This window comes from Ranitomeya variabilis, chromosome 1 (assembly GCF_051348905.1).
Source record: "Ranitomeya variabilis isolate aRanVar5 chromosome 1, aRanVar5.hap1, whole genome shotgun sequence".
In the NCBI taxonomy this organism is placed as follows: domain Eukaryota; kingdom Metazoa; phylum Chordata; class Amphibia; order Anura; family Dendrobatidae; genus Ranitomeya; species Ranitomeya variabilis.
The window spans coordinates 263,124,487-263,149,103 of record NC_135232.1 but is presented as its reverse complement, the minus strand read 5'-3'; the positions used below and the strand labels follow the sequence as shown (position 1 = coordinate 263,149,103).

General features: G+C 43.6%; 1 protein-coding gene across 1 annotated transcript in view; it reads left to right on the top strand.

Annotated features, from left to right (window-relative positions):
• MAPK1 (mitogen-activated protein kinase 1) overlaps positions 1–24,617 on the top strand; it is a 116,720-nt gene that overhangs the window by 53,858 nt on the left and 38,245 nt on the right. Inside the window, exons 2-4 of the mRNA XM_077293421.1 lie at positions 10,540–10,722; positions 13,410–13,599; positions 15,529–15,645. Of these exons, the coding sequence (XP_077149536.1) occupies positions 10,540–10,722; positions 13,410–13,599; positions 15,529–15,645 (490 nt within the window). The remainder of the gene's footprint in view (positions 1–10,539; positions 10,723–13,409; positions 13,600–15,528; positions 15,646–24,617) is intronic.

Here is a 24,617-nt window from a genome sequence, read left to right as displayed (position 1 = left end):
AAGTTGTGAGCTATGCCCTTCTGTGACCCCCACAATTATTATTATTATTTTTTTTTTTTTTGGGGGGGGGGGGACAATTAAACCTTATGCTATGTCGCCCTGTGATTTGTATATACGCCCCTGGTGACGATCCTCAAAACTTGTCCTGAAAGACACCAGGCTTGGGGTGTCAGTGAGATTGAGGTGAGTTTCAGGGAGCATGAGGTGGGTGTCAGGGGGCATGGGGTGAGTGTCAGGGGGCATGGGGTGAGTGTCAGGGCCCAGCCTCAGTCTTTCCTTTTCTGCTCCGGATCACTAGTCTCAGATTGCTGCCACCTGCCCTCTGCTCTAGAATGTATAGTAGGACGATCAGGCAGGAGACTTGAGGAGCTGCAGGACTACAAAACTTAGGAGCTCAGTCATGGCATGCTGGGACTTTTAGTGACACAGCAGCTAAAGCTTGATGAGTGTCATCACCCCCTGGGGTCTGCTCCCTTGTGGGGTCTGCTTCCTTGTGCCAACCATAGCCCAAGTGTTAGAACAGTATTGTGGCGCTCCCAGGAGATGGACATGTGGCAGGGCGGCTGTCAGACCTTCTGCAGAACCCTGGATCCATCCCAGAAGCTGCTGCCCACCTCTTTACACTGTGCAGACCTCCCACCTGATCCATAGGTGAAGCCCCCAGGCTGCTGTCTGCACACTGATCCCCCTGCACGATGCACACCAGGCAGGGAAGAGTTAACCATTACAGGCCAGCCTCGGTGCCACACCTTGTAACCACCAGGGATCCCCTGCTGCAGAGAATTGCTCTAGTTTTAGAAACATGGAGCTTCGGACTCCAGGCTGCAGTCTGCACCGACAGTCACTGTGTCAGGGTGATGAAGTGCAACACATCCAGGCTCCAGCCACAAATCAGTGCGGCACAGAAAAGCAGCAGACATAACGCTCCATGTACAGGGAGACGCGCTGCTGCTGGGTGATTTCCTGCCTGTGGACTGAGGGAGGAAGCTTTCAGCAAGACCGCAGGTCGGCAGTGATGGCAGCCTGTACTGTAATACAAATTACAGGCTGCGATCACTGCTAGTGCTACAGATACTTACCCAAAACCCTTGCTCCCAGCAGCTTCTCCTCAACATCTTCTGTCATCGCAGCCGAGCCCACAGCAAACAAAATGGCCGTGATCTCCTCTCACAGCTGTGACGTAGCAGCTCAGTGGGCGTGTCCAGGTCACAGCTGAGAGGCAGGAGGAGCAGCCTCAATGTAAGGGATGTGGTCGGGATGCGGTCGGAGTCCGACCGCAGTCTCTTATGTCCATGGCTGCCGTAAGTGAGGTGTGCAAGTGTCGTGCCCAGACACTTACACCCACACTAATGAAAATGGCAGGCTCCAGTGGTAAAAGTGAATAAATAAAAAACTATGAAAGTGGTACATTCTCTTTTGTATTTAAAATAATTGATTATATAATCAATAATTCTTAATACAAAAATTAAAATCACGGCACCTTCCCTTTAAGCCTAGAGCGATGAGCGCACAACTCTCAGACTATTCAAGGTTATTGAATACTAGATGGTCGCCCGATTCTAACGCATCGGGTATTCTAGAATATGTATGTAGTTTATTTATGAAGTTTTCAGAATAATGCAATTTATACACCGGATTCAGCCGGGCGCGAAACGTGGTTCAAATTCCACCCCAATTCGCGGCCGAACTGCGCCTGTCGCTGTATAGTCACGCCTGGCCAGCCACTAACAATCGGTTAAGCCAGGGACGGCTCCAGGTTTTTGAGGGCCCCGGGCGAAAGAGTCTCAGTGGGCCCCCCTCTTTAACACATACCACGATTCATGATGCACAGACACAGCAGAGAAATATAGCACAGGCCACGCAGCGTATAGCACTGTGGGCACCATATCCCTGTAAAAAAAAAAAAAAAAATACTATAAAAAATAGTTGTATACTCACCTTCCGTCGGTCCCCGGATCAAGGCGAGGCGTTTAGCGATGCTCCTCGCGACGCTCCAGTCCCAAGAATGCATTGCGGTCTCGCGAGATGACGTAGCGGTCTCGCGAGACTGCTACGTCGTCATCTCGCGAGACCGCAATGCATGGCCCGTAGCGTCGTGAGGAGCGGGAAAGGTGCCGGAAGGTGAGTATATAATAATTTTTTTAAAAATTTTTTTTTAATTATTTTTAACGTTAGATCTTTTTACTATTGATACTGCATAGGCAGCATCAATAGTAAAAAGTTGGTCACACCGGGTTAATAGCAGCGTTAACGGACTGCGTTACACCGCGGCATAACGGTGTAACGCAGCCATTAACCCTGTGTGAGCGCTGACTGGAGGGGGCACTGACCGAGTAGGAAGGGGCGAATTCGTGGCCGGACTGTGCCCGTCGCTGTGCGACGTGGGATTTCTGTGACAGACGGAAGTGCCCTTTAGACGAATATATATATACACACACACACACACACACACACACACACACACACACACACACACACACACACACACACACACACACACACACACGATGGTGGCCCGATTCTAATGCATCGGGTATTCTAGAATATGTATGTATATAGCAGCCACGTAGTATATAGGAGCCATGTAGTATATAGTAGACAAATAGTACGTGGCCTATGCTATATAGTATGTGGCTGCTATATACATACATATTGTAGAATACCCGATGCGTTAATACAGGCCATGCAATATATAACAGTGGCCATGCAGTATATAACACAGCCCGCGCAGTATATAGCAGCCACGTAGTATATAACACAGGCGACGTATATAGCACAGCCCACGCAGTACAAAACACAGGCCACATAGTATGTAACACTGGCCACGTAGTATATAACGCAGCCCACGCAGTATCTAACACTGCCCACGTAGTATATAGCAGCCATGTAGTATATAGTACTGCCCTCGTAGTATATAGCAGCCATGTAGTATATAGTACTGCCCACATAGTATATAGCAGCCATGTAGTATATAGTACTGCCCACGTAGTATATAGCAGCCATGTAGTATATAACGCAGTATACAGCAGTGTGGGCACCATATCCCTGTTAAAAAAAAAAAAAAAAAAAAAAAAAAAATTAAATAAAAAATAGTTACATACTCACCTCCTGGAATCCAACGGCGCGCTGGCGATGTGCGCGCGGCTGCCGCCATCTTCCGTTCCCAGGATGCATTTCGAAATTACCCAGAAGACTTAGTCTTCTGGGTAATTTCGCAATGCATCTCTGGGACCGGAAGCTGGCGGAAGGCGCGAGCGCATCCTCGGACTACGGAGGGTGAGTATAGCAGGTTTTTTTTTTATTATTATTTTTAACATTAGATTTTTTTTTACTATTGATGCTGCATAGGCAGCATCAATAGTAAAACGTTGGGGACACACAGGGTTAATATCAGCAGTAACTGAGTGCGTAACCCGCGGCATAACGCGGTCCGTCACCACTGGCATTAACCCTGTGTGAGCGGTGACCGGAGGGGATTATGGAGCGAGCGGGCGCCAGGCACTGACTGCAGGGGAGTAGGAAGGGACTAATCGGACTGTGCCCATCGCTGATTGGTCGCGGCAGCCATGACAGGCAGCTGGCGAGACCAATCAGCGACGCGGGATTTCCATGACGGAAGTTGCCAACAGAAAGACAAAGTCGGAAGTACCCCTTAGACAATTAGATAAATAGATATATAGATATATATAGATAGAGATAGATATAGATATATAAATGTGGCACCATGATATTTGCAATTTCTAACAATGTGAAGGAAACTATGACTAAACATTTGAATGTTTGCAAACTGTTTAAAAAAAATTGCATGAATTTGTGTAATTGGCACATGGGGGTAAATCCAGCTAACGGCCTCCCGTTATCTGCAGGTAAAGGCATTTGTGGTGATGACAGGTTCCCTTTAAAGTCACTGAACTCATTAGTATTTTACAGCTTTATTTCTGTGGAGTAATGAACCCCTGCTTCCATTTCTGAAGAATTACTGTGGGGCCGCTCTCACTGTCAGAACTTCCAGAATGTTAAACCATTTTTTTAGAGGAGATATAAAACCATTGTGACAACTATGAAGGAGAAATGTATACTGACTTCTAGAATATTATAAGCAACATATTGCTTTAGTGACTGAACCCCTGATGGAGGCTCTTAAAGGTGTTACCAAGGCGTAATTATTGTTTGACTTCTTAAAGGGAACCTGTCACCTGAATTTGGCGGGACCAGTTTTGGGTCATATGGGCGGGGTTTTCGGGTGTTTGATTCACCCTTTCCTTACCCGCTGGCTGCATGCTGGCCGCAATATTGGATTGAAGTTCATTCTCTGTCCTCCGGTGTACACGCCTGCGCCCATTAACTAGTTAAATGCCGCCGTCAAACGCTGACAGCGGCATTTAACTAGCGCTCCCGGCCGCGCGGCCGGATGTGCTCGCACCGCTGACCCCCGTCACATGATCGGTCAACGGTGCATTGCCATAACCAGAGGTCTCCTTGAGACCTCTATGGTTGTTGATGGCAGATTGCTTTGAGCGCCACCCTGTGGTCGGCGTTCAAAGTACACCTGCCTTCCTGCTACATAGAGATGATCTGTATTTCACCTCTATGTAGCAGAGCCGATCGTGTAGTGCATGCTTCTAGCCTCCTATGGAGGCTATTGAAGCATGCCAAAATTAAAAAGTGTTTAAAAATATATTAAAAAATATATATATTAAAGTTCAAATCACCCCCCCTTTCGCCCCAATCAAAATAAAACAATTTAAAAAAAATCAAACATACACATATTTGGTATCGCCGCGTTCAGAATCGCCCAATCTATCAATAAAAACAAAGGATTAACCTGATCGCTAAATGGCGTAGCGGAAAAAAAATCAAAACGCCAAAATTACGTTTTTTTGGTCGCCGCAACATTGCATTAAAATGCAATAACGGGCAATCAAAAGAACGTGTCTGCACCAAAATGGTATCATTAAAAACGTCAGCTCGGCACGCAAAAAATAAGCCCTCACCTGACCCCAGATCACGAAAATTGGAGATGCTACGGGTATCGGAAAATCGCATTTTTTTTTTTTTCTTTTTAGCAAAGTTTGGAATTTTTTTTCACCACTTAGATAAAAAATAACCTAGTCATGTTAGGTGTCTATGAACTCATAATGACCTGGAGAATCATAATGGCAGGTCAGTTTTAGCATTTGGTGAACCTAGCAAAAAAGCCAAACAAAAAACAAGTGTGATATTGCACTTTTTTTGCAATTTCATCACACTTGGAATTTTTTTCCCGTTTTCTGTTACACTGCATGGTAAAACCAATGATGTCATTCAAAAATACATCTCGTCCCGCAAAAAATAAGCCCTCACATGACCATATTGACGGAAAAATAAAAAAGTTGTGGCTCTGGAAAGGAGGGGAGACGAAAACGAAAAAACGGAAAAAGCTCCGGGGGTGAAGGGGTTAATGACCTTGCCATTTTTTGCAATTCTGAACTGTGTCCCTTTATGAGGTAATAACTCAGGAACACTTCAACGGAACCTAGCGATTCTGAGATGTTTTTTTCGTGACATATTGGGCTTCATGTTAGTGGTAAATTTAGGTCTCTAATTTTTGCATATATTTGTGAAAAAATCGGAAGTTTGGCAAAAGTTTTGAAAATGTCGCAATTTTCAAATAACATTTCCCACATGTCTACTTTACATAAGCACAATTTTGGAAACAATTTTTTTTTTTTTGCTAGGGTGTTATAAGGGTTAAAATTTGACCAGCAATTTCTCTTTTACAACAAAATTTACAAAACCATTTTTTTTTTTTTAGGGACCACCTGACATTTCAAGTCAGTTTGAAGGGTCTATATGGCTGAAAATACCCGAAAGTGACACCATTCTAAAAAAACTGCACCCCTCAAGGTGCTCAAAACCACATTCAAGAAGTTTATTAACCCTTCAGGTGCTTCACAGCAGCAGAAGCAACATGGAAGGAAAAATTGAACATTTAAGTTTAGTCACAAAAATTTTCTTAGCCTCAATTTTTTCATTTTCACATGGTCAACAGGATAAAATGGATCCTAAAATTTGTTGGGCAATTTCTCCTGAGTACACAGATACCTCACATGTGGGGGTAAACCACTGTTTGGGAACACGGCAAGGCTCAGAAGGGAAGGAGCGCCATTTGACTTTTTGAATGAAAAATTAGCTCCAATCGTTAGTGGACACCATGTCGCTTTTGGAGAGCCCCTGTGTGCCTAAACATAGGAGCTCCCCCACAAGTGACCCCATTTTGGAAACTAGACCCCCCATGGAACTTATCTAGATGCATAGTGAGCACTTTGAACCCACAGGTGCTTCACTAGTGTGACGTACGTACACTATACCACACCACACACCAACGTGTAACGTACACTACGCTACACACCAGCCTGACACACTACATCAGGTTGGTGTGTGTGGTTTAGTGTACGTCAGGTTGGTGTTATGTAGGGGAATGTCAGGATGTGTTTAGTCCACGGACGTGTGATGAATTCTGAAGCATTCATTCAAACACAGTCCAGGTTTGTCAGGACACGTTTCACATTGGAAACTAGTTTCCCTTCTTATCCCCCTTTTTATAGCATACCCGACAGGGTGATCAGGGGGGCAGGGAGCGGAGGTTGGGGGGGGGAGGGAGCGGAGGTAGAATTGGACAGCAGAGGGGAGTACCAGATTGCAGCAGGCGGCGGTGGCAATCGCGGTGAGTTGGTGGCAGGGCAGAAAGCAGGCACCTTGTTCTCCAGCTTCCACGGACGGGATGAGGCTGGAGAACGAGGACAGCCATACTTTACTCCGCCCCTCCACATTTGATTAGAGAGCTAGCGTCACACGGATGCTAGCTCCAATCGGATCTGGAGGGGGGTGACAAAAAGGTCACCCGGAGCGATAGTAGCCCCGGGGGGCAAAGCCACCCCCCCTGGGGTCAAGTACAGGTCCCCCTGTACCTGCGGGTCGGGTGACAGTTAAGTGACCCTGGTCACCCGACCCGCAGGAACGCGATCCCGCCATGATGCCACATAGGCGTTCCAGGTCAGATTGGCACCGACTTTCATGACACCTATGTGACGTCACTGGTCGGGAATGGGTTAATGGCTAACTGGAAAGATGGCAACAAATTGCAAGCTTTTGAGACTACTCAGGTCTCTTCATCAGGCATATTGCCTGATGAAGAGACCTGAGCAGTCTCGAAAGCTTGCAATTTGTTGCCATCTTTCCAGTTAGCCATTAAAAGGTATCAACCACTGAGGACTCTCAGTTCTAAATATTTTTCTACCAAAGTCATGGGCAGCTGAAATCGGACACGGATTGTTGATTGTTGCCCAATGTGTTTGTTTCTCTCTGAAATACAGCAGGACATGTGTTGGACTGTCTCAGCTGACTAGAATAAGGCAGGCTCCTGGCTGCTTTGTCCTGCCCCATTCCATTTGACTGACAAATCTTTCCCTAAGTATTTAGGGAGAAACTGCTGGGCACCTACCTTGGACTAGTCAGCTGGGGCACAGTCCCTGGCAGCTTCTTAATGTATAGTTTGTCTGAAACTCCCCAGGGTTTGAGTAAAGCATCCTTGGCTCTAATTGGGCAATAGGAATCTGATGATCAGTTAATGTTGGAGTGCATTAGTAATTACTTGCGAAAGGCTGATTTCACAATCCTGCTCATATATTATTGCAACGAATCCCAACCTAACCACAGCTTTGACTACCAAAAAGGTGATAAACTAACAGCATTGTATAAGCTCTTATGAGACCCATAATCGGGTTATGTTTCTGTGAAATTGTGCATTGCTAATCTAAAGTAAGGCTATGTTCACACACAAAATTTTTGCTGAGTTTTTTCTGCAGCCAAAACCTGCTCTTTGCAGTTAAAACGCTTTCAAAATGCCCATTTTCAGCAGTTTCAGGCTATGTGCACACGTTCAGGTTTTTTCGCATTTTTTTCGCGATAAAAACGCTATAAAAACTCATTAAAAACGCATACATTATGCATCCTATCATTTAGAATGCATTCTGCATGTTTTGTGCACATGGATGTGTTTTTTTCAGCGAAAAAACGCATCGTGGTAAAAAAATGAGCATGTTCATTAATTTTGCGGATGTTCCGAGTTTTTCCCGCAATTCTATGCATTTGGAGAAAACGCTTTAAAAACGCGTCAAAAACACACAAAAAACGCATGCGGATTTCTGGCAGAAATGTCCGGTTTTTGTCAGGAAAATTTCTGCAAGAAATCCTGACGTGTGCACATACCCTCAATGCATTTTTGTTGCATTTGAGTCTTTGTTCACACGTGTTCTTGATGCAAATTTTCAGCTACGCTTCACTGTGCCAACAAAGTGTATGGGATTTCAGAAATCTAGTGCACACACCTTGGTGGTTTTTTTTTTCCTGACTTTTTTTGTCAGAGCTTCTTTTTTTGTAAAATGCAGCTTGTCATTTTTGCAGCGTTTTTCACCTATTAAAAGTAATGGGTAATGCAAAAAATGCAGGTATCAGGCAGGGCTGTGGAGTTGGTATAGTGGAAATTAAGGAATCGGCGGTTTGGCTTACCGACGCCACAGCCCTGGTATCAGGGTTTGCTGTGTCTTTGGTGCCAAAATGTTCTGAAGTTGAATCGGACTTTTTTTTTTAAATTCTTTTATATGTGCACTAAACTTTATCAGCATGCAAAAGAGACAAATGTACCCTGAAAAAAAAAAAAGCGCTGCAAACACTCAGAACAACCTGCTTTTTTGACGTTACTTCTTTAATGCTAAGAGAGCATGTTATCCCTGCAGAAAAAAAAACCCTGCAAAAACGAAATGTGTGGACATAGCCTTAAATCGTTTTGGGTGTGGAAATACGTATGTGCTTTGTCTACGGTACATGCTATAATAGTTTTGTTAACCAGAAACACTGCAATAAAACTGTTTCACTTTGATTTGTGGGTGAAAAGCACTGAAAGAATTGACGTGTGCAGATTTAAACACAGCCATTTTACAATTCAATCAGGACAAAGTGTAGAACAGTATTTGAAATAAAGACCTCTGATGGCTAAGGCTTCTTTTACACTTACCAGGTTTTTTGTGGCCCATTATTGCCGGCCGTATCACCTCAGCTTTCAAGGTTTGCCGCAATATCAGACTGCAAAAAACTTGTGGATCGCCATATTTCAGGTTCCCAATGCTATAGTAAAAGTAATGGGGGAAAAAAAAATCGGCAGTCCGCAAAACCGGAAGTCATGGAGCACCTATTGATTTACAATGGGGGCTGTGTCCGTAAGCCGTGAAATATATTGAGCAAGCACGATATTTTTTCACAGCTGTAAATACGGCCCTGCTACGAATTTTTTGGCCCGTTTTTGCTGCCCCATAGAAATGCATTGGGGCCGCAAAAATGGGCCGAAAAAACACTGCAAGTGTTAAGGCTATGTGCACACACAGCGGTTTTTACCGCGGAACCGCAGCGTTTCTGCAGCTGCGGGTCCGCAGCAGTTTCCATTGCGTTTAGAGTTACATGTAAACCCTATGGAAACCGCAATCCGCTGTGCACATGCTGCTGGAAAAACCGCGCAGAAACGCAGCGGTTTACATTCCACAGCATGTCACTACTTTTGTGCAGAATCGCTGCGATTCTGCACACATAGGAATGCATTGATCCGCTAACTTCCCGCATGGGGCTGTGCCCACGATGCGGGAGGTAAGCGGATAATGTGCAGATGGTACCCGGGGTGGAGGAGAGGAGACTCTCCTCCAGGCCCTGGGAACCATATTTGTGTAAAAAAAAAAAAAAAAAAGAATTAAAATAAAAAAATGATATACTCACCTCTCAGCGCTGCACGCGGCCATCCGGTTGCTGTGCGAGCAGGGCCTGAGATGACGTCGCGGTCACATGACCGTGACGTCACGAAGGTCCTTCTCGCACAGCATCTTTGGAACCGGACCGCCGCGTGCAGCGCCGAGGAGATCGGGACGTCAGAGGGTGAGTATAACCATTTTTTATTATTTTTAACATTACTATTGATGCTGCATATTGCTGCATATGCAGCATCAATAGTATAGGAGTAAACCCGCAGTGGAAACCGCAAAACAAACCGCGATAAATCTGCAGGGATAACCGCAGTGGTTTTGCCCTGCAGATTTATCAAATCCGCTGCGGGAGAACCCGCAGAGGGACGCCGCAAAGTGTGCACATAGCCTAAAAGCAGCCTAAGTAGTAAATCTAGGATTCTGCTACACTCCTGGTAACAGAACAGTTCGCTGAGTGATCGCAGATATCCATTATTTCCATACCTCCAATTATTCCAGTGTAGCCCTCACCTATTAAAATCTTTATAGAACATGTGAGCTTCATATTTCTAATGGTATACTGCTTACAGGTCGTGATAAATGTCATAATAGTATGACTATGTTATTGACAGTGATACTTTAACAAGTAGGTATTTAGAGGGGAAACATTCATGGGTGCATGTAACGTATGAATATTTTGCTGCAAATTCCTTTGTTTAAAAATGATGAATATTTCAGTGATTCTTGTCTCTTATCTTTTTTTTTTTCTTAGTTCTGCATATGACAACGTGAACAAAGTACGAGTTGCTATCAAGAAAATTAGCCCGTTTGAGCATCAAACGTATTGCCAGAGAACATTGAGGGAGATTAAAATCCTGCTGCGCTTTAAACATGAGAATATTATTGGGATAAATGACATTATTCGAGCCCCAACCATTGAGCAGATGAAAGATGTGTATCCTTTATTATATGTGCTGCTGACTATTCCCTCCCCCCCCCCCCCCCCCCCCTTTCTTTTTATGTAATCTAAATAGATGCTTATTTATGTGACGGCAAATGAGAAGAAATTCATGTAGCACAGAATCATTACTGAGGTAATGGACCAAGGTTTAGTGTCCTCCCACATAATAAAGCAATACCGTAAGATCAAGCTCCAAACATAATGAGCAAAAAAGGGGAAAAAAATGTATTAGCCATAAACCACTAATAAAATAAGCAAACAAAACATTTATTGAAACAATGTTAATTATTTACCATAAATATATAAATGTCAAATAAGGAGGAATAATGATGAACAACAAGTAGATCCAGCATATCAAACATATGTGAGGTTGCTTACCCATATTAGGATCATTATTTTCCCCCCAGCACAACCCCCGATGCTCGTGTAGATTTCTCAAGGGGAACGTTATTTTATGGGGGCTGAACATTTATTTTAAGAACAATCCCTTTAAAGCAAACCTGTCAGCAGGATTGTGCAGAGTAACCTACAGGTAGTATCGGGTCGGCGCCGTTATACTGATTAAAATGATATTTGAGTTGATGAAATCCCTGTTGTGGCTGTTTAATATTTATTTTCAGTTTTGAGTTAATGATATGCTCGTGCTCCAGGTGCCGTCTTCATGTGGTGCTCTTCTTACATATGCATCTGTATGGCTTCCGACAGGTCACTGATCTCACTGACCGGCCCCCTAGTTTACATAATGAATATTATAATCATCGGTCTTGGGGATGTTCATTCAGTTGTTAAATTTTGAAGAAAAAAAGCAGATCACAGACCTGGCACAAAACTAAAGTAATTTCAAATGGCAACTTTCTGGCTTTAAGAAACACTAAAAGAAATCAAGAACAAAAAATGTGGTAGTCAGTAATGGTTACTTTTTTTTAACCAAGCATAGGGGAAAAATTATGGAATCACTCAATTCTGAGGAAAAAAATTATGTAAACTAGGGTGCAGGTCAGTGAGAGATCAGTGACCCGTCGGCAGCCATATAGATTCCATAATTTTTGCCAGGGGTTGTATATATTTCTTGAAAGAAAAAAAAAAACCTTGCATGATGCAGCATGATTGCAAATGTAATGAATTATATACACATTTGTTTGCTGTAACCCTGATGGCTGTCAGATCACCCATTCCATTTTGAAATGAATTTTTTTAAGGAACTTAAGGATTACAGCAAACAAATGTATATATAATTCATTACATATGTGGTCATGCGGCAATGCAGGCGCCACCGCTGATGCCTGCCTACAGAAGGTTTTTTTTTTTCCTCCCAAGATATATATAATCATTATGTAAACTAGGGGGCAGGTCACTGAGCGATCAGTGACCTGTCAGAAGCCATACACATGAATACATAAGCAGAGCACCACATGAAGACCCCCTCCCTTCCTCCCCACGAGCATATCATTAATTCAAAACTGAAAATAAAATTAAACAACAACCACAAGACTGATTTCATCAACCAAGGTATCATTTTAATCTATAACGGCGCCAACCTGACGCTGTCTATAGGTTAGTGTGCACAATGCTGCCGACAGGTTCCATTCAATATACAATGCAGTTTTAGTATGCAACCCACCATAACGGAGACAGCCTTTCTTGCTCAGTGAGATGTTCACTGCAGCTGCTTCAAACTTGCATGTACTGAACATATCATTTCAGTGTGCTACTACAGCGAATTAGTTATCGGGTGATCAATTATTTACCTGACAGCTTTCTCCCTGCTCCCCTTGGCTGTTGAAATTCATTAGGGTTGATCTCTCTTCACATCAGTCAGGGAAGAGTTGGGAGCCCCCCATACAAACTGTATTTGTCGGATAATGTAAAAAACGGAAGATGTAACTTACTATTGTCTAATGTGAATGGAGGTCTTAAAGTTTGGAATTGCACTTTTCTTTTTAATTGAAAATAAATAAATCTAGTCAAACCTTTCTTAGCCATCCTTGCTGTGAAAGTGCAATATCTCGATAGATCTCATTTTCAGTGTGGTAGGCGGTAGAATCCTACAACCTGTAAGTTTGGACCCTGTAGAAAGGATATGAGGGATACTTGAGTCCACTTTTGCTAATGGATGTTGGTTAGAAAATTCACCAGTCTGAGGCTGCCTACTCTTCTCGTAAATAAAAAGGGCAACCTCAGACGAGTGATAAAAGACTTTCTGGATTTGATGCCCAGTGAATAGCACAGACATATACCGTAGTCCAAGCTGTGCACACTCTGAAACGGAGCAGACAAGGCTAATAGTATGCAAGCCTTAAAACACTACTTTTAGGGTTGTCTCTTGAAGAGCTCTTTCAGTGTCATTTAGGGCATATGGCTTGCATAACAGACCCCCCTCTCCTCATTGCCTCCCAATGACACAATGGAAAATAGCTTTGTGTGTTTAGCTTCCAGACTTGGTGTCCCTGTATTACAAGAATGGCCATCATCTGACTTGCCACCATATAATGGTACGTTGTCTTTCTTGCGGAAGGACCTGGTTGGCTGCACCTTTCTACTGTAAGGTTGTCAGTTACGAGACAGCCATTTTTAACATGGCATTTTCAGACCTGTAGCCCCCCTATTTTTCAAAATGGTTGTCCTTTCATTTTACTTGCACATGAGAAAAGGCACAATTTACCTTACATTAATATCTTCAGGTATATCGTTCAGGATCTTATGGAAACCGATCTGTACAAGCTTTTGAAGACCCAGCACCTTAGCAATGACCACATTTGTTATTTTCTGTACCAAATTCTGAGAGGCCTGAAGTACATTCACTCAGCCAATGTTTTACATCGTGATCTTAAACCATCAAACTTGCTTCTAAACACTACCTGTGATCTCAAGGTTTGTGTGCTACTTATTTTTATTTTTTTTTATAAGGTTAGATTAACTTGTGTTTTTTTTTTTTTTGGTGGTATGAAGGAGGGAACACAACCAGTGTTTCTCCAGATTTGGGCTACGGTAAAGTGGCCATAGATTCTCTTGTCTAAGGGTACCGTCACACAGTACCATTTACATCGCTACGACGACACGATTCGTGACGTCGTAGCATCGTATGATTATCGCTCCAGCGTCGTAGACTGCGGTCACACGTTGCAATCACGGCGCTGGAGCGATGCCGAAGTCCCCGGGTAACCAGGGTAAACATCGGGTTACTAAGCGCAGGGCCGCGCTTAGTAACCCGATGTTTACCGTGGTTACCAGCGTAAAAGTAAAAAAAAAACAAAAACCGTACATACTCACCATCTGATGTCCGTCAGGTCCCTTGCCGTCTGCTTCCTGCTCTGACTGAGATCCGGCCGTACAGTGAGAGCAGAGCGCAGCGGCGACGTCACCGCTGTGATCTGCTCTCACTTTCCGGCCGGCAGACAGTCAGAGCGGAAAGCAGACGGCAAGGGACCTGACAGACATCAGATGTGAGTATGTACGGTTTGTTTTTTTTTACTTGTACGCTGGTAACCTTGGTAAACATCGGGTTACTAAGCGCGGCCCTGCGCTTAGTTGCCCGATGTTTACCCTGGTTACCAGCGTACGCATCGCTGGATCGCTGTCACACACAACGATCCAGCGATGACAGCGGGAGATCCAGCGACGAAAGAAAGTTTCAAACGATGTGCTACGACGTACGATTCTCAGCAGGGTCCCTGATCGCTGCTGCGTGTCAGACACTGCGAGATCGTAACGATATCGCTAGAACGTCACGAATCGTGCCGTCGTAGCGATAAAAATGCCACTGTGTGACGGTACCCTAAGAGAATCAAGCCAATTATGCAAATGACAGTCATCAAACTCTGATCTGAGTTTGCTCAGTTTCAGCATATTGTGATCCGATTCTCTAGAATGAGAAAATCTGAGCACACTGTGAGAAGATGAGAATAGAATTTCTCCTTTTCTATTTTGTGAGTCTGTGGAAATGTGTCTGCACTCCGATGTCATCCGATGTTTGCCACACACCCATAGACTTGAATGGATGAGTGACATCCTATTCAAAGTGAAATCTCAACATGCTGAAAACGATTTTTTTTCTCCATTAACAGATTGTCTGTGAAAACAAACAATTGTGCATCAGCACTGTCCTACTGAATAACATTGGCCCGAATACTATCCTATAAAAAAATCGGATAGCACTTGTCTGATGTGAATGGAAAATTATCTAGTTTGAGATCACCTGGGCTTTTGGAGGTCTGGGAGAAATGCATTAATTAAAAAAAGAAAATGCAGTTCCAGTGTTATGAATTTTTTTCTTTAATAGCAGTTGAATGATTTTCTTCTAACGTTCATGTACACTGCAGTACCAAATATATTTTTATTATTTGAATTGGGTATGCATTAAAAAAAACTGTATTACACTCGCAAACAGTGTTTACAGTTCATGGCCTACACATAAGGCCAGGTTCACATTGTGTTAAAGCAGCCCGTTCAATGCATAGCGTTGACTGGCTGCGTTAACACTATAGCATACACGCCGTCGCGTTATGCTATACCGCTAGTGCAGATGATGCAGCCCGCGTCCGAGGCTCCGTCACTGAATGACGGCACATCACTAGAGCATGCCGATTATGGCATACGTTGGCGATGCACCCGATAATAGGGGTTAATGGCAGCGTTAACGGACTGCGTTACACTGCATTATGCCGCGGTGTAACGCAGTCTAACTGACTGCCATAACGCAATGTGAACCCAGCCTAAGAAATACTTGTCCTGTTTCCCACAATTTGGGATTTAATAGTTTATCATACGGTTAATTTTTAATTTTTTTTTTTTCTTGAACAGATCTGTGATTTTGGATTGGCACGTGTTGCAGACCCAGATCACGACCACACCGGATTTTTGACAGAGTATGTGGCCACTCGTTGGTATCGAGCTCCAGAAATAATGCTAAATTCCAAGGTAGTCCCTGAATTACATTAAAAAAATAGTTGCTTGTATAAATGTCTAGTTTTACTGGTGTGAAGCTACTGTGTAACACAGGCTGCACTTTCCTTTTGGTCATTGGTTTAAAATGATGAAAGTGGTATGTTAAAGAGTAACTGTTAGTCTAATTTATGTTAAGTGATAAGTGCACATGAAAATAAGCAACTTTTGCCATGACTATAAAGTCTCCAATGACCTTCCAATTGCTAAATCCGAGCGACACTTCTGTCCTTCTGCTCCTGGACCTGTCAGCTGCTTTTGACAGCCGATCATTTCCTCTTACTACAGATTCTCTCATCTCTTTTCATCACAGACTTGGCCCTATCTTGGACCTTGTCATAACTAACAGACCGGACATTCAGTGTTTCCCACTCACACACCACCTCCTCATTGTTCCCTCTATCTGTTGGTGTCCCCCAAGGTTCAGTTCTAAGACCCCTGCTCTTCTTAATTTACACCTTCGGCCTGAGACAGCCTATGGAGTCCCACAGCTTTCAGTATCATTTCTATGCTGATCACACACATCTACCTCTCTGGACCCGATATCACCCCCTTACTAACAAGAATCCCACATGGTTTATTTCATCCTTCTCTGCTGGATTTTCTAAAACTTAACATGGACAAAACAAAATTAATAATCTTTCCCCCATCTCACTTACCCCCCCCCCCCCCAACAGACCAATCCATTAAAGTAAATTGCTGCTTGCGCTCCTCAGTCTTGCAAGGTCGCTGCCTCGGTGTAATCCTGGACTGTCTCCTTTAAACCACATATCCAAGCCCTTTCCACTTCCTGCAGACTCTATCTCAAAAATATTTCACGTATCTGTACATTTCTTAAAGGAAACCTGTCACCCCCAAAATCGAAGATCAGCTAAGCCCACCGGCATCAGGGGCTTATCTACAGCATTCTGTAATGCTGTAGATAAGCCCCCGATGTATCCTGAAAGATGAGAAAAACAGGTTATATTATACCTACCCAGGGGCGTTCCCGCTGCGGTCTGGTCCGTTGGGCTTCACTGTCCAGTCCAGGGCCTCCTATCTTCATCGGATGACGTCCTCTTGTCTTCACGCTGCGGCTCTGGCGCAGGCGTACTTTGCCTTGTTGAGGGCAGAGCAAAGTACTGAAGTGCGCAGGCGCTGGGCCTCTCTGACCTTTCCCCGGCGCCTGCACACTCCTCCAGTACTTTGATCTGCTCTCAGACAAAATACGCCTGCGCAGGAGCCGCAGAGTGAAGACATGAAGAGGACGTCATCGTAAGAAGATGGGAGGCTCCGGACCGGACCATGACGCCCACCAGATCTAACCTTTTTTTTCTCATCTTTCAGGATACATCCGGGGCTTATCTACTGCATTACAGAATGCTGTAGATAAACCCCTGATGCCGGTGGGCTTAGCCCATCTTTGATTTTGGGGGTGACGGGTTCCCTTTTAATCAAGCATCTGCAAAAACACTATTGCAGTATCTCCAGCCTCGTCTACTGCAACCTCCTGTTCTGTGGCCTTCCTTCTAAGGCCGGGGTCACACTAGACCGTAATACGGACGAGTGTTATACGAGAAAAAAAATCGCATAGCACTCGGCCCAATGTTAATCTATGGTGCAGCTCCCATCATCCGATATTTTCTCCACCGTATTCAGGATCCGAGGGAAATCGCAGCATGCTGCGATTGTCAGCATATCTCGGCCGAGACTCGCCAATGAAAGTCTATGGGGGCGAGAATAAATCGGATTACACACGGACCATGCATGTGCATTGCGAGAAATACGCAGCGGTGTTCTATAGAAAAGCCGGTAATTCATTTGCCGGCTTCTCATTTCTCCTTCACAAACCCGACAGGATATGAGACATGGTTTACATACAGTAAACCATCTCGTATCCCCCTTTTTTTTGCATATTCCACACTACTAATGTTAGTAGTGTGTATGTGCAAAATTTGGCCGCTGTAGCTGCTCAAATAAAGGGTTAAATTGCGGAAAAAATTGGCGTGGGCTCCCGCGCAATTTTCTCCGCCAGAGTAGTAAAGCCAGTGACTGAGGGCAGATATTAATAGCCAGGAGAGGGTCCATGGTTATTGGCCCCCCCGTGGCTAAAAACATCTGCCCCCAGCCACCCCAGAAAAGGCACATCTGGAAGATGCGCCTATTCTGGCACTTGGCCACTCTCTTCCCACTCCCGTGTAGCGGTGGGATATGGGGTAATGAAGGGTTAATGCCACCTTGCTATTGTAAGGTGACATTAAGCCAGATTAATAATGGAGAGGCGTCAATTATGACACCTATCCATTATTAATCCAATTGTAAGAAAGGGTTAAAAAACACAGACATTAAAAATTATTTTAATGAAATAAACACACAGGTTGTTTTAGTATTTTATTGTTCTCTCAATCCATCAGAACACCCTCGCTTGGCAAAATAATTAACCCACAAGATACATACCTTCCAATGATCTGTCACGTCCAACGAGGTAATCCATCTGAAGGGGTTAATTATTTTACAGCCATGAGCTGCGCTAAAGCACTCGCTCGTGCCTGTAACCCCCGGGTAATGAAAGGAAATCTGAGTGATCTGTACTTACATTGAGTCGCGGTGAGGCGCCCTCTGGTGGATGAACTCATATGAACTCGAGCGTGGGAACTTTTCCAAGGCTCCAGTTCATGAGAACATCCACCAGAGGGCGCCTCACCGCAACTCAATGCAAGTACAGATCACTCAGATTTCCTTTCATTACCCGGGGGTTACAGGCACGAGCGAGTGCTTTAGCGCAGCTCATGGCTGTAAAATAATTAACCCCTTCAGATGGATTACCTCGTTAAACGTGACAGATCATCGGAAGGTACCGTATTTTCCGGCGTATAAGACGACTGGGCGTATAAGACGACCCCCCAACTTTACCAGTTAAAAAATAAAATCTTCTTAAAAGTCGGGGGTCTTCTTATACACCCTATGTCGTCTTATAGGGCCGGTGAATATGTGCCTTTTGGGGGGGGGGGAGTGATCCTGATGAGGACGAGGGGGCGTCTCACAGGAAAGTGAGTATCCCCCATTACCTTATCATAGCGCTGCAGCGTGGGGTCTCTGTGCTGGGAGCGGCGGCTGCTGTGCTGTGCTGTGCTGTGGCGGCTCCTCTTCTGCAGTGTGGGGCCTCTGGTGCTGTGGGGCGGTGGCGGCGGCGTATCTTCATACAGTCGGGGCTCCTCCGGCATCTCAAAGACTGGAAGCCCCGCCGGCAACTCCATGGGTACAATGCGGTCAGGTGGCCTCCGGGAAAATGGCCGCTGCTCAGATTCAGATCTCGTCCCGAGATCTCGGGAGACGAGATCTGAATCTGAGCAGTGGCCATTTTCCCGGAGGCAGCTCAATAGGTGCGATGCGGTGGCCCGGCCGCTGGGGGCTGCGCATGCTCAGATTCAGATCTCAACGAGATCTGAATCTAAGCAGCGGCCATTTTCCCGGAGGCCAGCGCATTGTACCGATGGAGATGCCGGAGGAGCCCCGACTGCATGAAGATACGCCACCGCTGCCACCGCCCCACAGGCCCCACACTGCAGAAGAGGAGCCGCCACAGCACAGCAGCCGCCGCCGCTCCCAGCACAGAGACCCCACGCTGCAGCGCTATGATAAGGTAATGGGGGATACTCACTTTTCTGTGAGACGCCCCCTCGTCGTCATCAGGATCACTCCCCCCCCCCACCCACCATATACACCCGGCGTACAAGGCGATTCCCGGCGTACAAGACGACCCCCGACTTTTAAGAAGATTTTCAGGGGTTAAAAAGTCGTCTTGTACGCCGGAAAATACGGTATGTATCTTGTGGGTTAATTATTTTGCCAAGCGAGGGTGTTCTGATGGATTAAGAGAACAATAAAATACTAAAACAACCTGTGTGTTTATTTCATTAAAATAATTTTTAATAATGTCTGTTTTTTAACCCTTTCTTACAATTGGATTAATAATGGATAGGTGTCATAATTGACGCCTCTCCATTATTAATCTGGCTTAATGTCACCTTACAATAGCAAGGTGACATTAACCCTTCATTACCCCATATCCCACCGCTACACGGGAGTGGGAAGAGAGTGGCCAAGTGCCAGAATAGGCGCATCTTCCAGATGTGCCTTTTCTGGGGTGGCTGGGGGCAGATGTTTTTAGCCACGGGGGGGGGGGGGGGGGGCAATAACCATGGACCCTCTCCTGGCTATTAATATCTGCCCTCAGTCACTGGCTTTACTACTCTGGCGGAGAAAATTGCGATGGAGCCCACGCCAATTTTTTCCGCCATTTAACCCTTTATTTGAGCAGCTACAGCGGCCAAATTTTGCACATACTCACTACTAACATTAGTAGTGTGGAATATGCAAAAAAAAAGGGGATATGAGATGGTTTACTGTATGTAAACCATGTCTCATATCCTGTCGGGTTTGTGAAGGAGAAATGAGAAGCCGGCAATTGAATTACCGGCTTTTCACAGATATCGCGCTGAATGAATTATAAATACAGAATATATATGTGTCTCAATGACATAATGAGATATATATATATATATATATACACACATATATACACATACACACATATATACACATATATACATATATATATATATATATATATATATATATACACATATATACATATATATATATATATATATATATATATATATATATATATATATATATATATATATATATATATATATATATATATACATACATAAAAAAATCTCGGCATACGGATGTCACACGGATGTCAAAGGGATCATTTGATGCGAGGAAATCGCATCCTCGCACTGCACACGGATCACTGTTTTGGAAACATTTGTGCGATTCTCGTCCTTAAAAATCGGACCGTTTTTTTATACGTTGTGTGTGTCCCCGGCCTCACACTCATACCCCTCCAATCTATCCTAAATTCTGCTGCCCGACTAATCCACCTGTTCCTCCGCTATTCCCCTTTCTCTTCTATCTGTCAATCACTTGACTGTCTCCCCATGTAGCTGGGAGGCGCAAGAAGCAAAACTCCTCCCATCTACATAGGAGATGGCAGTAACTACTGATAAGACACCATCTCAGTAATGTAACATTCTGTCTTCACTGAACACAGATTTTACCAGTGAATTGTGAATTTAGTCAGTCCCGGCTAGAGAAAGCAGATTTCTCTGATATCATACATTACAAAGTTGCTTATTTTCATATGTACTGTTGAATAAAACACTGTTTTTTAAGAAACTTTCTGCATCTTGTGCTCCAATGAGATGCAGCTTTGTTGGAACAATGTGCCAACCTTTTAACATAAATGTTCGTAAAAACAAAACTTATGAATGTTGGAGACCTACTTGGCATTTTAATAATTGAGAATCTGACAATATACCAAAGTATCCAATATTAGAAGACTCTTGTCACAGATTAATCAAAAACACTAATATCAAAGCCCTATAAATATAACTTGTAACTTTCATCGTACAAGAAAGAAATGATGCGGGGGAAAAAATCCAGTGGTATAATGTCATATAACTTATCTAGTACATATTAACCCCTTTACGTGGGTTGCACGTTAATGACTGGGCCAATTTTTACAATTCTGACCACTGTCACTTTGTGGTTATAACTCTAAAACGCTTCAACGGGTGCCTGTGATTCTGAGATTTGTTGGGTTTTTTTTGTGACATATTTTTCTTCATGTTAGTGGTAACATTTCTTTGATATGATATTTGTCAAAAAAAAATGTAAATTTGGCGAAATTTTTTTTACATTTTCCTACTTTGAATTTTCATGCCCTTTAATCAGAGATATGTCACACAATACTATGAGTAACATTTCCCAGATGTCTACTTTACATCAGCACAATTTTGGAACAAATTTTTTTTTTTTGTTAGGAAGTTAAAAGGGTTAAAATTTGACCTGCGATTTCTCATTTTTACAAAGCCATTATTTTTAGGGACCACATCACATTTAAAGGGGTCTATGATACCCAAAAATTGACATGATTCTATAAACTGCACGCTCTCAAGGTGCTCAAAACCACATTCAAGAACTTTTTTAACCCTTGAGGTGCTTCACAGGAATTTTTGGAATGTAGAAATAAATATGAACATTTAACTTTTTTTCCACAAAAAAAATGCTCTTCGGATCCAATTATTTATTTATTTTTTTTGATAAGGATAACAGGAAAAAAATAAACCCCAAAATTTGTCGTGTAATTTCTCCTGAGCATGTCGATACCCCATACGAGGGAGAAAACCACTGTTGTTTTTGGAAGGGAAGGAGCATCATTTGACTTTTTGCATGTCGCATTTGAAGAGCCTCTGATGTGCCTAAACAGTGAAAATCCCCCACAAGTGACACCATTTTTTTGAAACTAGATGCCCCCCCCGGGAACTTATCTAGATGTGTGGTGAGCACTTTGAACCCTCAGGAGCTTCACAGAAGTTTATAACCTTGAGCCATAAAAATAAAAAGTCACATTTTCCCCACAAATGTTTTTAGCACAAAATATTGCATTTTCATAAGGGTTAGGCTGTGTGCACACGTAGCAGATTTTTTGCGTGTTTTTCGCTATAAAAACGCTAACATTAAGCATCCTATGTAACAGAATGCAATCCGCATTTTTTGTGCACATGCTGCATTTTTTTCCTGAGCGGAATCGCAATCCAGAAAAAAACGCAGCATGTTCATTAAAATTGCGGAATCGCGGCGATACTGCACACATAGGAGTGCATTGATCTGCTTACTTCCCGCACGGGGCTGTGCACACCATGCGGGAAGTAAGCAGATTATGTGCGGTTGGTACCCAGGGTGGAGGAGAGGAGACTCTCCTCCACGCACTGGGCACCATATAAGTGGTAAAAAAAAAAAAGAATTAAAATAAAAAATAGCGATATACTCACCTTCGGGCGGCCCGACCTTCTCAGCGGCTTCCGAGGTGTGTGTGAAGGACCTGCGATGACGTCACGGTCACATGACCGCGGGTCACGTGACCGCTACGTCAATGGAAGGTCCTGAACACACAGCATTAGGAACGGAAGCCGCTGAGGTCTGCAGGTGAGTATAACCTTTTTTTTTATTTTATTATTTTTAACATTCGATCTTTTACTATAGATGCGGCATAGGCTGCATCTATAGTAAAAAGTTGGTCACACTTGTCAAACGCTATGTTTGACAAGTGTGACCAACCTGTCAAACAGTTTTCCAAGCTATGCTACAGATCGCTTGGAAAACGCTAGCTCTCTGCAAGCTCATTATGCTTGCAAAACGCTAGTTTTCTGCGGGTATACGCATGCAAATTCTGCATGCAATATACCCGCGGCAGGAGGCGCAGAATTGCCGAGGAAATTTCCGCGGCAATTCTGCTACGTGTGCACATAGCCTAACAGTAGAAATTGCACCATACAATTTGTTGAGCAATATCTCCTGAGTGTGCTGATATCCCATATTTGGGGAATACTACTTTTGAGGCACAGTGCAAAGCTCAGAACGGAAGCTGTGCCATATTGGAGTTCAGATTTTGCTGGAATGGTGCGAGGGTGCCATGTCGCATTGGCAGAGCCCCTTAAGGTTCCAGAACAAGTTCCCCCCCTATATGTGAACTCAATTTACAAACTACACTCCCCAATGAATTCATCTAGGGGTGCAGTGATCATATTGAAACCACATGTGCCTCACTGAATTTTATACCACTGAGCGGTGAAGAAAGAATAACTAATGTTTTTACTACAAAAATGTTGTTTTAGCCCCAAGTTTTGAATTTTTCTAAGGGCTAATAGGAATTTTTTTTTTTTTTTTTATAACCGAGATCCATTTTTTTCCTGTGTGTGCCAATACCCTACATGTACTGAGGAAATATTTTTCAGGTACAGTGTAAAGCTGACGGCAAGGAGCGTCAGATTTTAAAGGTTATGGTTTGCAGGTTCCATGACCCACTGGGAGAGCCCATGAGTTGCCAGAACAGCCGAACTCCCCATAAGTGACTCCATTTTACAAACTGTCTAGGGGTGCAGTGATCATATTGACAACATGGGTGTGTCAAAGAATTTTATGCCATTTTCTTTTAGCCCTAGATTTGACATTTTCACCCAAGAAGTTGTTAAAAATGGCAACAAATCTTGTCCCACAGTTTCCACTGAACGTGACAATACCCCATATGTGGCTGTACAGTACTCCTTAGCCACATACAGCTCTGGCAAAAATGAAGAGACCACTGCAAAATGTTCAGTTTGTCTAATTTTTCTTTTTATAGGTATATTTTTGAGTAAAATGTAAATTGTTCTTAGTCTATAAACTTCTGACATGTCTCCGAATTTCCAAGCAATACATTTTGTATTTTTTTTTTTCTGACAAAAATTGGTCAAAAAACAAAACAAAAAAACACCCCAGTGCTTTCAGACCTCAAATAATGCAAAGAAAACAAGTTCATAATTATTTAGAAACAACAATTCTAATGTTTTAACTCGGGAAGAGTTCAGAAATCAATATTTTGTGGAACAACCATGATTTTTAATCACAGCTTTCATGTGTCTCGGCATGCTTGCCACCAGTCTTTCACACTTCTGGCACAAAAATGTAAGCAGTTCTTCTTTGTTTGATGGCTTGTGACTATTCATCATCCTTTTGATTACATTCCAGAGGTTTTCAATGGGGTTCAGGGCTGGAGATTGGGCTGCCCATGACAGGGTTTTGATGTGGTGGTCTCTTAATTTTTGCCAGAGCTGTAGAAGACTCTGGAGGGACTGAGCGCTATTTGCCTCCTGGAGCGCATATTTTCCTAGAACAGTTTGCGGACTCCATATACAGCGCCCCTAATTGCTAGAAGAACAGAATCCCCTCTCAAGTGACCCCATTTTGGAAACTATACCCCTTGGTGAATTTTAGAGGTATAGTGACTATTTTGACTCTGTGGGTGTTTTATAGAAACAAGCAGCAATGAATGTTGCAGAGCGGAAATTGCAAAC